Source organism: Pseudopodoces humilis, chromosome 3 (assembly GCF_049639895.1).
Source record: "Pseudopodoces humilis isolate 2021_Gansu_Grassland_sample_001 chromosome 3, ASM4963989v1, whole genome shotgun sequence".
Taxonomy (NCBI): Eukaryota; Metazoa; Chordata; class Aves; order Passeriformes; family Paridae; genus Pseudopodoces; species Pseudopodoces humilis.
Window position 1 is genome coordinate 91,094,948 of NC_142202.1, and position 17,150 is coordinate 91,112,097.

Sequence of the window (17,150 nt, forward strand, 5' to 3'; positions counted from 1 at the left end):
GTCCGTGATTTGGGAAAAGTTAGACACATTTAGGGTTGCCTGAATCTTGCATTCTTCCTTAGGCATCCAAGATTGGCTGATGGTGGAGACAAGAAACTGAGCTACAAGAATTCCAAACACAGTTGACATCTTTATTTCTTGTTCTCAGATGGATAAAGAAGCAGAGGTGCTACTCATGTGCAGACTGACCTTCATTTTCTCTGCTGAACTACATCAAGACTTTCATACACTCCCATAAACTGATGCTGCTCTTTGGTGACATGTGGTTTTTGACCAGAGGTACAACGTTTAATGCTTTCAGTACGAAAATACTTTTCATTTACCCAGACTGTTCTTATCTGCAGAATATTGATACATAGGCTCACATCTGTGTTGAAAGTGCCACTACACATAAGCCATCCCTAAATTAACAGACAGGTTTTCATGGTACTCAAACTACTTCTAGTAAGGAATTACAGGTGGTCTAAAATGACAGCTCTAGTCCTACAAAGGACAAGTGAAAATGCATTCAGTTAAAACAGAATGATAGTTTTTCTTGTGGTACCTGCTGAAATCATGTTATTAAAAAAGTTTTAATATTTTGCACAAAATAAAACTAGGGTTTTCCTTGAAAAGAAAAGTGTTTTATAGTATATCACAGAATTGAAGAATTCTTAGGGTTTGAAGGGACCTCTGGAGATCATCTAGTCCAAACCCCACAGAACTATGCTGCCAGCTAGTGTTATCAAAATTCCTCCAAACATCTCAATGTAAATTTTACATATGGAAATATGAAAGGTAATTATTACTTAGACTCTGCTTGAGCAGATGCAGAATGACAAGTTTTTGATGTGAGGCTTACTGTACATGCTAAAAAGCCATACTACACATGATACAAATTTCACCAGTGCTAATGTCCAGCCTGAGGTCTAATCTACATATTTTCTTTGGTTACTCAAAAACAAGTGACATTTACTCTTCAATATTCTTTCATGCAATAGAAAATGACAGCTAGCATAACTATAAAACTTACTTTGGACTATTTCATAGTTCTGTTAATGTTTATCAGCTTAATAATTTAGCTTTTTAATTCTTTCAACACATCTGTAACCATGTGCTCGTTACCATTCTTTGGACCTTGAGACACAATGGATGTGAACACATCTGGGTCACAGTCCAGACTAAGACTATTTTCTATTGCTCCAGTTTCTTTTCTATAGTCTTGTACTTCCCTGTGTAACTGGGTCCTAGAAAAAGTGCAAGCTTTTGCAAAAGTGTATTTTCCCTGAGGGAAGTTAGGCCAGTCTGACCTCCTCAAATTATACTGATCAAAGTGATGTACAGATTTTCAGAAATGCACAGATACACGGGCTTTTTAAAAAGTGTTTGTTCTGGAACTGATATACAGCAGAGTCAATAACTCTCAAGAATTCCTCTGACTTCTTTAAGACAGATTCTATATGTACTTGCTATTTTTATTCAGTGTTTATCATTGTCACATGCTGCTATTTCACACACTCTTTCATCTACCATGGCCAGATAAATACCATCTGGATACGCTAATGCCTTCAGGCAGAATAATAAAGATGTAGATGTGTACATAATGCCCTTTCAGGTGCAGGAATGATAACAGTTCCCATGTCCCACGAGACCTGCCCCTTAACACCAGACAAAGCTGGATGTGAATGCTTAGCACATTTATTAAGAAGGAGGAAAACTACGTTCTCATCCTTTCTTCCCAAACTTATTTCTGCTTTTCACTTGATGACAGTGTAGTAAAACAGTATCAACAAATTCAGCACAAGTTTCTCCTCCTCCTTTTCCCTTCTAAATAGCTCTTCCAGACTTCAGTACCTGAGATGTCCTTCAGCTGTGCCGAAGTGCCCATATGATTATTTGCATCTTATTCTAATGACCAGAAATAAATACATCTAGCAGCGTGGTCCTTCCCAAGCAAGACCACAATGTTCTGTCATTAATGATCTGGACAAGCCATCTTCAGGAGCAGAGAGAGGGGAGAAACCTGTGGGAAATTGCTATTCTTTAGAAAGGCTGCCATGTACCAGATAAACTTCCACTGCAAAGGTACCAAGATCCAAACTTGTAATAAAGGGAATGAATAAATGGTAGGAAAAAAATTCCATCCATTGGTTACAACCGGATGTGAAGAAACAGCAGAAAGCAACATCCCTGTGTAAAGCTAATCTAATCTAGTTCACTGTTGAAGACTAATCAAATCTGGTATCTTCTAAAACAAAGCTACACTGGAAAGTGCTAAAAAAATATGAACATGCACAAGTAGTGGCAAAAAGCTCAACACTTTCAAGTATATCCTTGAAAGGATATACTACAATAATTTGCCTGCTCTAAAATGGCACCTTGTTATATCAGGTATGTCTGACATTCGCTGTTCTTATGGTGAAATGTTTATTTTCCAGCTGCTAGTATACTATGCTGTGTTTTAATCCTACTGAGCAAGTCAATGGTATATTTAAGATTGCTGGACTTAAAAAAATTTTTAAAAATGAATTTTGCTAAGAAATTCTATTTAGACTAAAAGTTGCATACTACAAAATTTAAAAAGCAATTCACTTTTTTTTCAGAATTTTTTTCACATTCATATTTTGCTAACACAATTTTTCAGATGAAGTGTGCTAGTACTCTTCATAGTCACTAAAATGTTCTTTTTAACTCACTTTGTTTACAACTCACTTTGTTTACTACTGAAGACAACAGCCAAGAGCTGAAAATATCCTAGGTAAGTATGGGTTTTTCCTGAAATGGCACTGTCTCTTCTGAGGAACTGAGATTTATAGAACTGAAAGCAAAAATGCATTTCAAGAAACACTGTATCTGTGTGGAATTCAGATTTCATTCACATGGGAAATATCATAGTATGGGAAATAAAGTCCTCAAGTAAAGTTGTGTTTATCAGAAGTTTATTTTCCATGCAATAAATTTCAATCAGTGTTGCTAGATTGAAAAAGACATGTCAACCTTATCTTTTAAAAATTACCAGGATTGCACTGCCATTTTATTCCGATGAGAATGAAAAACAAAAGTCTCAACCAGCACTGACACAAATATGAAACATTCATATGAAATAAGACGTCCTTTTCATGTGTGCATAACTCATTTTAGCACTGTGAAAGAGAAATAATGCTAAAAAATGTCAAATGCAGAAGTATGCCTAATTCAATTCTTGTTATATGCCTGACAGACCAGTTGCTGGACTTCTGCATAACAAATGGTGAAATGATCTTGATCTCTTAGAACAGAAATTGTTTGTCTATCATTTTGTGTCTGAAGAGCCTAAAAGAATGACAACTAAGTTTCACACTGTAATTCATAAAGCGCTCTTAATCTACATAATTTATATTATATGGAATACATGTGACTGACAAAAGAGCATGGAAGGTGAAGTTGATCTATCATGGATATATCATTTATCTGCCCTGTAAGGGGTAACAGCTGGTTGGCTGCACTTCATTCTGTATTACTGCCTTATTTTTACCCCAAGGCTGAGCCAGCAATTACCCCATCCCTAATAGTAAGCCTGACTGAAAGATATGCCTGGACTGCTGCCATGGAGGCTTCAAAAGGCTGGATGTGGAGTGGCCACCCCAAAGCATCTGATTCCTGCTTGACACTAACACAAAAAACAAATTCAGCTTGTTGGTTCCCCTTCCATATTAATATCATGCTTCATGCAAACTATAAGGTTCAATAGGTGAAGAGGACTTGTAAGGAATTTGAACATTTGCCATCTTATCATTAGGTAATGACATTTTAATAGTTTAATTAACCATTAGGCAGTGAGAAGTTCAGCATGAGAATGGCTGAAACTGCCTAGCAATTAAGTCATGAAACAAGATATGCTGCAGGGAAGGAGAAACAATCCTATTTGTTTTGAAGGGGGTCTTACAAAGGGGTTGGGTGATGGGACAAGAAGGAGGCTGCTCAGTCTCCAAAGGTACTGTAAAAAGGTCAGAAGGCATTTAGAAAAAATAAAATAACTTTAAATCATAAAAAGGACTTTTGACATATAAAGTGCCCATTAGGAACAAAATGTACATAAAATAGAACCATCCTAAGACATTACAGTACAATACAAGTGTTGAGTTATTATACCGCGTTGACAGTTTTGTTTCTCACCTATCCAAAAGAATTTCAAACAGGGTGAAAATGTAAAAATAGACAATTCCAGAACCTCTAATCAACTAGCACCTGGGAAGCAGTGCATGTGACTCAAGGAGTTACACCTGCTAATGAAGTGACATGGAAACAGCTGCACTACAAACTATTTTTAGCAGCAGAAGGAACAAGTCCCAGTGATACTGGGTGAGCTGAGGAGCAGAGAGTTAGAGCAGCTCCCTGCAGGTCTGTCAGTCGACACTGATCCCCTGCCCAAAACTCTGGAGAGCTCTGTGGAACTACTGTAGCTGCTTTTTCCCCGCTTGGTATCAGTAGTGAAAAAGACTCAAAAGTGCCGCTTTGAGCCAACCAGCAACAGACAGGCACAGATACAGCTGAGGAACACAGCAACTACAAATGGAAAGAAAGATGATCTCTGGCACTCCAGTAACAGTCCAGGCAAATTATTTACTTAAGAATAAATTATCTGTCCACCACCAAGCATAATAAACAGAAAACCCTGAAGCTCTCTGTCCCTGAGTTTTCCCCAACAGAAACTCCAAAACATGTTTTCTAGTTAGATTACTCAGGGAACGTAAAACCAATTTATCTGATTTTCTTAAGGTCCTGTAGGTGGTTTAAAATACTAAAACAAGTGAAGCCCACTTGCATAAAATGTTGTTGAGTGTTTGTAAGATTACTGGCTGTGTGCAGCAATTTGAAAAATTGTCAGTAAAATACTACTGCTATGCATTTTCCCTTTACAATATATGTACTTCAGCAATTAGATGTACATATTTACAGCTACACATATGTAGCACAGCAGAGGAAGAGAGAGAATTTAAGATGATGCCAAATCCCAGTGCTAAAAGAAACATGAAGGTAAATGGAATCTGCTGCCTATGGCTCCAAGTTCCCTTTGACTGCAAAGGGCACTTGTATTTAGAGTTAATTGGAGTAGGGAAGCAGAGGGCAGGAGTGTCACAGGTAACTCCTGTAAAGCCCAGTGACTAGAACAATGCCCTACCAGGGGGCTGTAGGATGGCTGAAGTGCTGTGGAGATTATCTTCAGAGCATTTCAAAGCACCTGAAGTTGGTTCTGTATATGAACAAACATATGGCTACAGCATGCCACATAGGCCCCAACTCACCTGTCATAGATGGTGCCAGTTTTCTTTGCCCTTTGTGGTCCACAGTACCTTCATAAGCCACAGTCACATCGTACACTGCATCCAGATAGTCTTTCATTGTGTCAATGGCTACATGAGTTGCCTTCACCCGTGGAGTCAGCACATGCTTTAATATAGCAAGTCCTAGAGGGAAAACAAAAAAATTATTACAGTGTTTGAAAGTAAACTGGACTACATTCACAAAAGGAACACCATGCCAAAGAATGTCAGCATCTCCATTCAAAATCACAAGAGGTTTATTTTCAGTCTCAATTCTCAGTTGAGAGAGTGTAAGCATAAGCATGTGTACTCACTGCTTATGCTCTACTGAATATATGTAGAAATAGAAATCCTAAAGGACATTAACAATAGGAAGGCTGCTCAGTAAGAGGGCCCTTTTTACAACTTCTCACTAGAAGCAGTGATAGTTTTAATGTGGCTCATGAGTGATGGAACTGCTTGTGTGTGTCTTCACTGCTTGTGTGTGTCCAACTGAGGCTAAAAACTAAACACACATAGCATCACCTCTTGAAATTCTGTATCAGAAACATTTGACAGATAATCACAGAGAATTTCAAGCACACCTAATGCTCATCCAACATTTTACTTCCCAAGAACAAACCAATTTAGTGAACATACTGCATCTTAACCTATTTACTATCTCAGGAGAAAACTTAGCAGCAATGGCAGAAAATACAGCGCCAAGAACCAAAACCAAGGGGGAAATCTGTTCTTCCCTGCAAACAACCTGTTACAATTGACTTGACAAACTCATAGTGACAGGAATCAACTTTTGTCTTTAACTTTTCCAGGGCAAGCTACAGAGATTGGTATGTCAAGGACACAAGAACATCAGATTTCACATCACTCCACATGTCTTAACAACAGTACTTCATATCCATGTTTACTTCAGTTGACCACTTCCACTTAAAGCATACTTAAAACACTGGGCTCTAAAGTATAAATCTGGTTCTGTTTCCAGAATTTTAATACACAATGACTTTCAAAATTAAAACAAGCAAACAAATAAGCCCAAACCCAAAACCTTTTCTTGACCTGAACACAGCTCTTCCATATTTACCTGAAAGGGCTTCTAGAAAAAAAAAAACATGCTATGCAAAATTTTTTACTATTTTCCTATGCATATCTTTCTCACAGAGAAGTATCATAATAAAATTGTGGTTTTTAGTTTCTAGCCTATTTGTCATTGTCTTACTCTTCATTCATTATAAAAGAACCATCCATTGGTGAATCCACTGGTTCCTGGTGGGTGAACAGAAAAATTTTCTAAACCAAAGTATTGTAGTATTGCTTTTGATACCCTTCTGCTTGAAAAATCAATTCAAAAGATTATATATTATGTCCTGATTTTGCACTGAACTCCCTTGCTGTGTAAAACATACTTTGATCTAAAATGATGAAAATATCTAGTGAACACTGTAAGATAATGCTAGTTTCTACACCACTCCAACATACTTATGAGTTGAAAATTTCAATATAAATCACTGTCTTGATTTCTTAATATTTGTTAAGAATCTCCTTGTCTGAATGCAAAGATAAAAGGCTATTTATCAGCACTCCTTCTGAAGCCATTGTTCCATGCCTTACCGGCAACAGTGATAACTGTCTATGCAAAATGTTATATGGATGTAAATATTTTGAAGCATAACATACTGGTAGTGTTTTCTTAGCTTGTGAACTGTTACATCAAACAGCTAATTATGTTATGTTTCAAAATGTTTACTCTGTAAATGAAGCACTGAATATTCTTGTGCTGTGTCAGCAATGATATTTAATGTGGACATGACATTCAACACAACTCTTGCTGAGCCAAATTCCCAAACATATTCTAAAAACAGTCATTCCTTTCCTGCCCAACTCATCCTCCCCTTCACCAAACTATTACTGTGAGAAAAAAAAAAGGAAAACTCAGTGAGAATTTAATAATCTAGACAAATTATTAAGGTAGGTGTCTATGACTATTAACTGCTGATGTTTTTAATCCATGGCCAGTTCTGGTGATGAAGATGGTCAATCTCTGAAGTGCAAATATAGAATAAGCCACTCCCATTTCACATGCTGTCAGTGAACTCTTGAGAGTTTAAGTACAATATGAGTATGTATCTAAATCAATAAAGTCCATAATCCATTATTCAGAAACTCTACAGGGCATGATAAACATGCAGCTACACCAGTTCAGCACATCCTTTTAAAGAAACTGTTTTATAAAAACAATACCACATATTCTTGCAATTATTTATGATCTTTGCTAAAATCAACATAACAGAATTTAAATCCAAGCAGTTACAGTATAGTTACCTTGGCAAGCTGCCTGCATCCAATTCACAAAACACACTGTGCTTAAATTGTTTTTAATGTTGTGCAATGCAGTTAGGACCCTCTGTCAAAGTATTTAAGGTCATGAGATTTTATATTAAATGCCAAAGAAAATGAACTAGATACTACTAATATTGTAATGTTCTACCTTAAAAAGCCAAAGCTTTGCTCTTCTATCTTTTGAATGGTAGACATAAAAAAAAACAAACACTGAAGAAATACGAGCAATCATACTTCAATTATCATCCATTTAATGCATTATTGTAAGATGCAGAATTACTTCAGAGTCTGCAAGAAAACCGAATGAAATAAAATAATTACTTTGGCAACTACAAAGGCCCAAATCAGGAACATCCATAGAACTGAATTTTTCATCTAAACACAAAATAACAAAAAGACACTAAACAAATCATCATTTATCTAACTTCATCAGGGTGAAGTAACATATAGTAGTAGCTAAGTACGACTCTGTGTAGAAGACTGCCATCCTTTTCCCTTCGTCCAGGCCAAAAACTCCAAGAGTTGTTCAGCACAGGCAGGCCATCTACATTTTCAGAGTTGGACTTTGTTATTTGTATTTCTACCCCTGATGTGTACACACTACATTTTAAAAAGAAAACAGTAAAAATTCTCAGCTCTAATTTAAGAACACTCTATGTGTATTACATTAGCATTACCACATTTCATCAACAAAAGTTAGTTGCTCACTGAAAGTGGATGTCAGAATTAGTTTGAGGTTTCCACACCTCTCTCCCCTCCCCATGAAACCATGTACTTGAAACTCAACTTTTAAGTACACAAAAACTGAAACCAGGGTGAAAAGCAATGAATTGATTTCAAGACAAATTAGATCTTTCCTTTTTCATGTGAAAGTATGTGCAGTGAAGATATCAGACAGAAAGCTCTGCAGTTATGTGCAGTGTCCCAAGTACTCACTCAACTCAAGCTCCTACCAGCTTTCTGGAATGCCTCCATTGACTCAAAGCTTTACATATTGAAACCAGAGTGCATATTTAGACTTACAACATAAATGGTGGCAGAGCTCATCCATTTGTATGCTAGTATTCCACTGACTTACAGAAACAGGACTCAGCTGACAGCAGTATTAAAAAACTATATGCACTAGTAAAGTGTTTTTCTGTTATCATAAACTAAAGTATACAAGAAATGCAACTGATCTCCTCAGGAAGAGTATGATCATCCCACAGCAAGACATGGGAGACACCACACATTGGCACACTTTCTTCCATCTACAGAAATACAATGTAGCTTCTTGTTTCACAGACTTAATTTCCTAGGATAACTTTTAATTACACAGACCGTTACTTCATTCTAATAATTGGTCTCAAATGCTACTCAAGGTCCAAACTCAGTCTTTCTTATAACTGTATTCTTTGTCCACATTTCACTGAGCGCTTTTAGACCAAGCCTGCTTTCATGAAAGTGTAAAATAAATACCACCAAAAGCTATTTTCTCTAGAGACAATTCCAAATAACTTTCATGGATATTGAATACTTTGAATTGCTCCAGAATACAATTGAAAACTAATGCCAAGATCTAGAAGGGAAACATTTTCAATCAGCTCCATTGAAACACCTCTTTTTTACATGACCTGTAAAACAATTTTGAGATAAGCATATCCTGCATACACAAACATCTTAGCAGAAAGCATTTGTCAAGATAAACTTAGCATTAAAAATATTTACATTAGCGACTTTTCTGCATAAAACCAAAGATGATAATAAATACATACTTTAAATGTTTGCTTGATGAAATGACCTTTCTTAGAAATCAAACATTAATACAAAATTCCAAAAACGCCTTTCACTAGGGAAGACTGTTTTGTCTTCATTCAGCAAACACAAGGCAAGTTAAATTTAAGAAGTTTCTCATCCCTTTGGCTTTGATTTTTCAGAGTTAGTAATATTAGGAGTAGGAGGGCTTTGGACTATTTCTATTTATTTCCAAATTTTTAAAATGCCATTTGTTAACATTTTGATAAAATTCAGATTCTACTAAACCAAAGAAATTTGTGGTGTTTGGGGTATTCTGTGCAGGGCCATGATTCAGACCCAATTATCCTGATGGGTCCCTTCCAACAACGCATATTCTATGATTCTATTATTTGTCTACTACAAAATGATAAGGAATCTACACATAGATATTTTGGCTACATACAGATGAAATTAATTTTATACCAGAAACTGGCACAAAAAATAACAATCATGTATTCTGCGGGGTTTATAGACATTTTTTCTCTAAAGCCTAATATCATTCAAAAGATCCAGGCTTAAAAGATTTACAGTTTGAATTAAATAGATCCAATAAAAATTCCCACTTCTATTATTAGGACAAGCTTAGTTAAATCCCTACAAAAATATGAGTGCCACCTACATATTAAGACTGGACTCAGCAACTGAAGCTCACTGACTAGTGGGGAAGAAGTCCTGCACTTTGTAAGATGCCTAAACTCATGGAACAGAGCCTGAAAAGTATCACCAATATGAAACCTGACTGAATGACTGCATCAGACTTTGAAGACAGGAACCACGTTGGCTGACTACTCCCACACAATGGAATACAAAAGTAAACTCGACTACTGATTATATACTTAAATACTGGAAACTGGAATGCAAAAGCTCAGAAGACAAGGGGCAAAGCCAATGTCATCATATTCCTAGTTCTTTGAGAGAGCAGAGGAAGAAATATTTGATTATGGAAATGTTGCAAGATGTACCATTAGAAACACAGGACTCACTAACCATACTGAAACATGGAGAGAGAGCCCATCCTGGTAGCAAGTGCTGGAGTCATCTCACCCAGGCACCTACTTTGTGCCAGGAGAGGAAAACGAGGTATATCAGGCTCAAATCCAGCTACATGGTACACAAGCCCCTTGGCCTGGAAGCCTCCACCAGAAATGAGAAAACCTAACACACATCTACATCTGATATTCTGGTAACACGTGACTCATGTGGCTTGTTGTAGCTGTAAAATCCCAGCAAATATTGTTATTTTGGCCAAAAAATATAAATACTAGATTAATTTTCTTAACTTCACAAAATTTAACTTATTTATGACAAACTCCTGCATTAATCCTACTACAAATAACCAAACAGCTTAGTTTTAGAGATAACATTTTTGCTTTCATTTTTAAATGTCAACAAGTTTCTTTCCCAATAGAATCAAAAAAAAATTTTGAATTTACCTTCTATCCCAGGCAAGAAGCTGATCTGAGGAGAATCTTCTACCACTTGTAAAAGGTATGAGTAATCCTTCAGTTTTCAGAGGTACTAGCATTGCCCTTAGAGATGATAACATTCTCAGTTCATCACCACAAAATCAGTATTCCTGGAAGTAACTAACTTTCTATTGCTAATTCTCACTGAATACAATTCAGTGGACAGAACTGATGGTGGACCCACCCTGTGTGTTTGATTTGCTTGTTTCATAAACAAGAAAACCAACTGTGCTTGCCAGAAGTCAAGATTTTGTGTAGAACCCAAGCCCTATGGCAAAACAAACTATAACGTGAATTATTACTGGTATTTTAAAATGTTGCCTCTTTTTCAAGGGCTACCTCAAGCTTAAAATTTTTTGCTTCTTGATATTCTTCCATTCTATTCATAGACAGTTAAGATTTATTTAAATATTCATATCAATGAGTGGAGACGTAAGAGTTGAAATCAGTAGTGTACAGTACACTACTGTAAATCAGTACAGTACTTCACTGTATATCAATATAAGCTTTTTAAAAATTTATTTTAAATTTATTTTTGTTGAACTGGTCCTGGGACCAACTGTAAAAAGCTGTATGCAAAATTTGAAAAGAACATCAAGATATGAGGTATAGCTCATCAACTGGTCCCTCGAAGAGCAGGTAGTTAAGTTCAGTCCAAGAATTCTGCCTAAAGCAATGAATCTTCTCTAGAAGAGGATGCAGCTCATGGAAAGTAAAAGTAAAATCCCACAAAAACGTTTTTATACTTCCTATCTTCAAAACTACTAAAACATATACACACACTAATGTCAAAACCAGTATTTCAGACATCATAGACACTGAGTTATGCTTGTGCTCTAGAAATAGCTTTGTTAACTTTGGGGGTAATGGATCTGGTTCTAACATGGGTTTCTAGTTTAATTCTTCTTAATTAAACCACTTTTCCCAATATTACACTTACAGTATATTCTTAATATAAAATTGAGCAAAAATGTAGGGAAAAAAATCAATTCAAGGTACAAAACAAATTTCTTTACAAGTCAGTAAGGCCCACACTGAAGCACTGTGCTCTGTAACAAATACACTATGATGACAAGACTAAATTACTAGACTTCATTATATTCCCACAAAGAATGAAGTGAAATTTTATTTAAACTGTAGGCTACAGTATGTCCTCCTCACTCCTACGGCTGTCAGACCTACTGCATGTTACTACCCTTCCTAAAATGGTAGGATGTAAGAAGTCTCCTGGGTCTTTTGGACAAGCACGCCAAGGTGTGTTTTTGATGGAGCTCATCATCATCATCATCATCATCATCATCATCATCATCATCATCATCACCACTCAGCCTGCCAGTGGCCGCAGCGGCCCTGTAGCCATGGCTCCCACACTGCAGCCCCAGCACCCAGCCAGCACCGCGGGGACACCGGGGCTGCTGAGGGCAAGCAAGAAGCCAGGGCCAGCAGCACAGCACAGCAGCAGGTGGGGCCCTGGGGAGCTGTATTCACATCCTGCCAGCAGCCATGTGGAGCTCCCCATGCCCACGGCTCCTGGCATACTGGGATGTGCCCAGGACTGGTAGGTGCTTGAGGTTCAGCCTTCAGAACAGTCTGGTTCTGCTCTCAGTGTTAGCCCCTGCTTCTCAACACACTTGAACGAGGGATGCTCCAGCTCCTGGGAGTATCTGTCTCTGCGTGGACACGCAGGGGAGCAGGGCCACAAGGGAGCACAGACTGCTTCCCATTCTCCCCACATAAAAAGTGGGGCAGAGGCCAACAGCAAAAGAATTTAGCAGTGGGGAGAAGGAGATCAAGAAGATTCTGCAACAGAATTGGAGATGCTTCTCGTTCAATAGTTATTTGCCGTGAGAGATTTTAAAAGGAGTAATTGTTGCAAAATAAGAACAGACCAGTACTGGAGAGAAAAACAGTAGAAAAAACAGGTGCTCTGAAAGCACAAAAGCATTGTTTCACTGTTTTGCAGACTGCAGAGATATAATTAAAAGGTGAAATAAAATAATAGTAAAACAATGAGAGCCTTTTCCCTGAAAAATAAGGTGAGGAATAAAAATCCTATCAAACAGCCCCCTCCCTCTGAACTCTCAAAGAACCACCAACCTAAATGAAACATTTGACTTTCATTTCCGACAGGAAACTGAAGCGATGAACAAATACATTATGACTTCAGCTCTCCTGCTCATACACGCAAACAAATTCCATTCTTCCCTAGGAGAAGAAAAGCATATATCCTTTTGGACAAGAGTTAACAATACTTAATAGCTTGATTATATCAACAGGCTGATCCACAGACTTGTGAATTCATTTCAGTGTGTCACAGAGATGAATTTACCAGACCTATTTGTTATTCTTTGTTTACATTTAGAGTGAATTATTTCACTTTTGGTCAACAGGAAAAAACAAAATCAGGAAACATGTTCACTGAACTGTTGGATTTAAAGTTTACGTGCATATGATGTGAGAAAATACAAAAATCTTGGGACTCTTGGATTTTTTGCAGGCCTTTCCAAAGATGAAGTAATTCCATCTGTGGTTACAGAAACAATCCCACAGCACCAACAATCAAAGCAACTCCAGAATTAAGGTCAACCAAGGAACAGTGAGACTGGAAGGTGAGAGAGGAACAAAACCAAAACGCCATAGGAGAACTAACACTAATTAAAAGTGAAATGATGGAAGATTTTAAGGCACAACAAGCTCCATGCAAAATACTCTTTATATTGACTAACAACTGCAATTGGAGCTGCAATATCAATTCAGATGGACTAGTGCCCTGATTCAGTGTAGGCAATTCTCACAACCTCAAGGAGCAAGAAAATAAGTAAATACTCAGCTATAGGCAGAAACTACAGTGAGCTTTCTGGAGTACTGTTACTATTGTACATTGTGAAATGCATAAAATGTCTCTATCTGAACTACTATAATCTTACTCTGTAAGAGAAGCAGTAGTTTATACTGTTCTAAACCTTTAAATTCCAATCATGCAGGTTTAAAAGTCCAGTTAAGGTGAAATGATCTTCATATTATATAACTATTTCACAGAACACATGTTAGCACTGTAACAAAAGAATTCTTTAAAATTTTTTTTTGCCTACCTTCCTTTTCAGCAAATGATTGACTATCCGCAATGACTTTTGGTATTTCTGGATTGTAACGAGTCCCCTCTGGAAAAATCACTAAATACATCTGTGGAATTAAAAAGGAAACAAAACAGACAAGTTCTTATAATGAATGTAAACTGACTGCTTTTACAGAGATTATCAACACTGGATAGGCCCATATTGTATTTAGCTCACACCATTGACTACTGTAAGGATCAAAAAAAAATCAGAATACTTAAAATTTCTTAGCTCTAAGAAACTTACTGTTCGAGGTTCAAAATAATTTCCTTTGAAAACACACCACAGAAAATACTCCATGTGATTTAGGAAGGGAGATAGCATGTGTCAACAAAAGTCAGCAAGTCAGGAGCAGCTGATATCAACAGGAGCTCAGTTTTAAGAGACTTTGAAAAGACGGACAAATACATCACAAAGTGACCATTTTTTTTTTTTTTTTTAATAGTGATCTTGCCTCTAGTCTTTCCTTATGCTGGAATATACAGTAATTAATTCATTATTATAAATACTATTAATTGAAATGATGATAGATCTTATGTGTCTCTATGTCTCTCACTGAACTGGGTATTAAATATATTAGGAACTCAAACTCATAGTTTAGCGTAATTTGAACTTTAAAGTCACATTCCTTTAAGCATGCATGTCTGCAAGGTTAGACTTCTGAAGCAAATTCATTTGCTTGCCTGTTCAGCACCAAACCATCTATGGGTTCTCAAATCACTGCACAGGTAAAGGCTTCAGTATCTGCATATCTGACTGTAAAATTATGGACCCAAATAGAAGCTATCAAATTTGACAATTTTCCATTTTCTTTTGAAACAGAACAGAGGGGTTTTGGGTTTTGTGGGATTTTTTTGGTGTGTGTGTGTGTGTTTTGCATAATCTCTGACAAACAAAGCTGATGCAAAACATCACTTAAACAGTGAAAATTTCATATTAGGGGTTCATTTGCAGTAGCAACTATGGCCACAAATGATAACTGCTATGGAGTTGAACATGACACATTCATAGTAAAATGCCTACTGTAAATACTTAATTTACAAACTTTGCAGAAAGCAATCTTAAGAAACATTTGAAAGAAAACAAGGTAATGGATTTACAAAACAGTCCAAGGAATATTATCAGTGATTAGACAGAGACTTTGGTAATTGGGAGTGCTCATCAAATAAAGATGCAAAGTTAAATAAAATCTCAAAAAGAGACACACAGGAATGCAACTTTGTGCTTCTGACCCACAAAACATCAGAGTGTGCTGGTATTTGCACTTAATGCTTGTGGAACAGCTATAGAAAAGGCTGAATGCCAAAATACAGGCCCCAGCAAATGACCTCTCTAGAATCTCCCCACAGTGAAGAAGGTTGAAAGATGCACTAAAATGCAGAGGTGGGAAGGAATCTAGGAAATGTGCCAACCAGAGAAGCCAGCTGGAAATCAGGAAAAAGGAGAACTGAGTATATAGCCTAGAACCGGACAGGGGAAAGAAAAAAAAAAAAAAATTAAAAATAGCAAAACCAGTGTCAGTAGAGTAAAGACAGCTAGGAGAAAGACTGTACTTGTCACAGTATGTTTGGGGGAACCTGGCAGACTGCAGAGGCAGGTGATGTCCAAGAATGTTCAAGGAGCAACAGAAATCCAAGATGCACATAGATTTGGTGGTGAGAGAACAAAAGAAAATGGGTTTAAGAGTCAAGGTGCTTACTTTTTCATATATAACAGTAGCATAAGTACAGGGACAAGTACTGGAATCCTTGAGATGCAGATGTAGCCCACACTTTCCCCAGTCATCTGTACATTTTATCTATGAAGTATAATGTTGAGATATTTAAGTGACTAACTTTTCAGAGGTAGCTGGAAAGAACATAATATTCAAATCCAGATGCATTTTTTTTTCTTTTCATAAATGTGCTTACATTCAAATCTTGTAATCTGGGTGCTTAAAATGGTACTTCAAGATGAGGTGTTCCAGTTCCACCCCTCCACCCCCATTAAAGACTGCATTGCTCAGCTCTAAAGGGTAATACAGTGACTGTAACAGATCATAGAGCAAAGGAAAAGAAGCACACAGGACAGGAGCACCATTCTTGGTAGAGCTCAGCACTTACAAGCAGGCAATGTCATTACGGGTCTTCAAAGCAGATTATCACTCCCAAAAGCTAATTATACAACAGGAAACAGTATCTACTTACTCCAGCCCTATGTATGTAATACAAACCAGGGACTGAAATTATACTTACTCTAGTAAACCTCTAAAACACAAATAGCCAAACAGGTTTGTTGACCAGAATCTGAGTATCTCTGAGTTGAAACCATACCAACAAGACAGAGAAGTGGCCTTTGCTTTAAATTCAGCATATAATAACCTACTATATAGCTCATTCGGACTGTTTTAACAGTAGAATGCATGAATGCAAAGAGATGACCTACATATACTCACATATAAGTTCTGCACAAGACAAAGATATCCAGCCAGTACAGTTCAGCCTACCAGAACCACTTGTATGACTCGCTTTTCTCCCACCACAGGCAGCAGAAGTTAAATCCTTACACACTATTTCCGAAGCCTGTAAGAACTATAAATCCCTAAGATTTTAATAACTAAATAAGCTCCCCTGACCTTGGAATAAGGACTTGTAGAAACATTTTAATTGCCTAGAAACATTAGCTGCAGTTTAGGCCATTTTTAATACAGACTTTTCAATAAGGGCAATTAACTGCATAAAAGTTATACACTTTACTGCTGCAAAATAGAGTGCTCATGTTCAAAATGGCAGAGACAGTTTTGGATTACCACAGTCCCTGATTCATTAAGACACCAATTTTAACCCAAGCAACAGGTCCCTATGCTCAGGTATGTGGTATTTTTATTCTTTTTGTGAAATGGATTGGTGTCAATAAATTTTGTATCTCTCATCAGTTTGAAAGCTTCAAGAAGTGGATCAGGATTCATTTAGTAGAATCCTACTGATTCTTGTTGGAGACAGAAAATCAAAGATGCAAATCTTTCGCATGTTGCCAATCAGGGGCTATCTGAAGAGTGGCCGTTGCAATGTCACTGCACTTGCCACAACCCACAAATGAAATGAATGGAAGATGGTAGCTGCATTCTCCAAAAGAGCAATGTTTCATTTCCCCAGCACTGTCAAGATCTCACAGGCAAAAAGCAACAGCAATGG

At 37.1% G+C, this 17,150-nt stretch overlaps 1 protein-coding gene across 1 annotated transcript in view; it reads right to left on the reverse strand.

Moving 5' to 3' along the window:
* The window catches only part of AGPAT5 (1-acylglycerol-3-phosphate O-acyltransferase 5), a 56,167-nt gene that overhangs the window by 13,552 nt on the left and 25,465 nt on the right, over positions 1 to 17,150 (reverse strand). Inside the window, exons 5-6 of the mRNA XM_005521906.3 lie at positions 13,954 to 14,044; positions 5,265 to 5,426 (exon numbers count right to left, since the gene is read on the reverse strand). Of these exons, the coding sequence (XP_005521963.1) occupies positions 5,265 to 5,426; positions 13,954 to 14,044 (253 nt within the window). The remainder of the gene's footprint in view (positions 1 to 5,264; positions 5,427 to 13,953; positions 14,045 to 17,150) is intronic.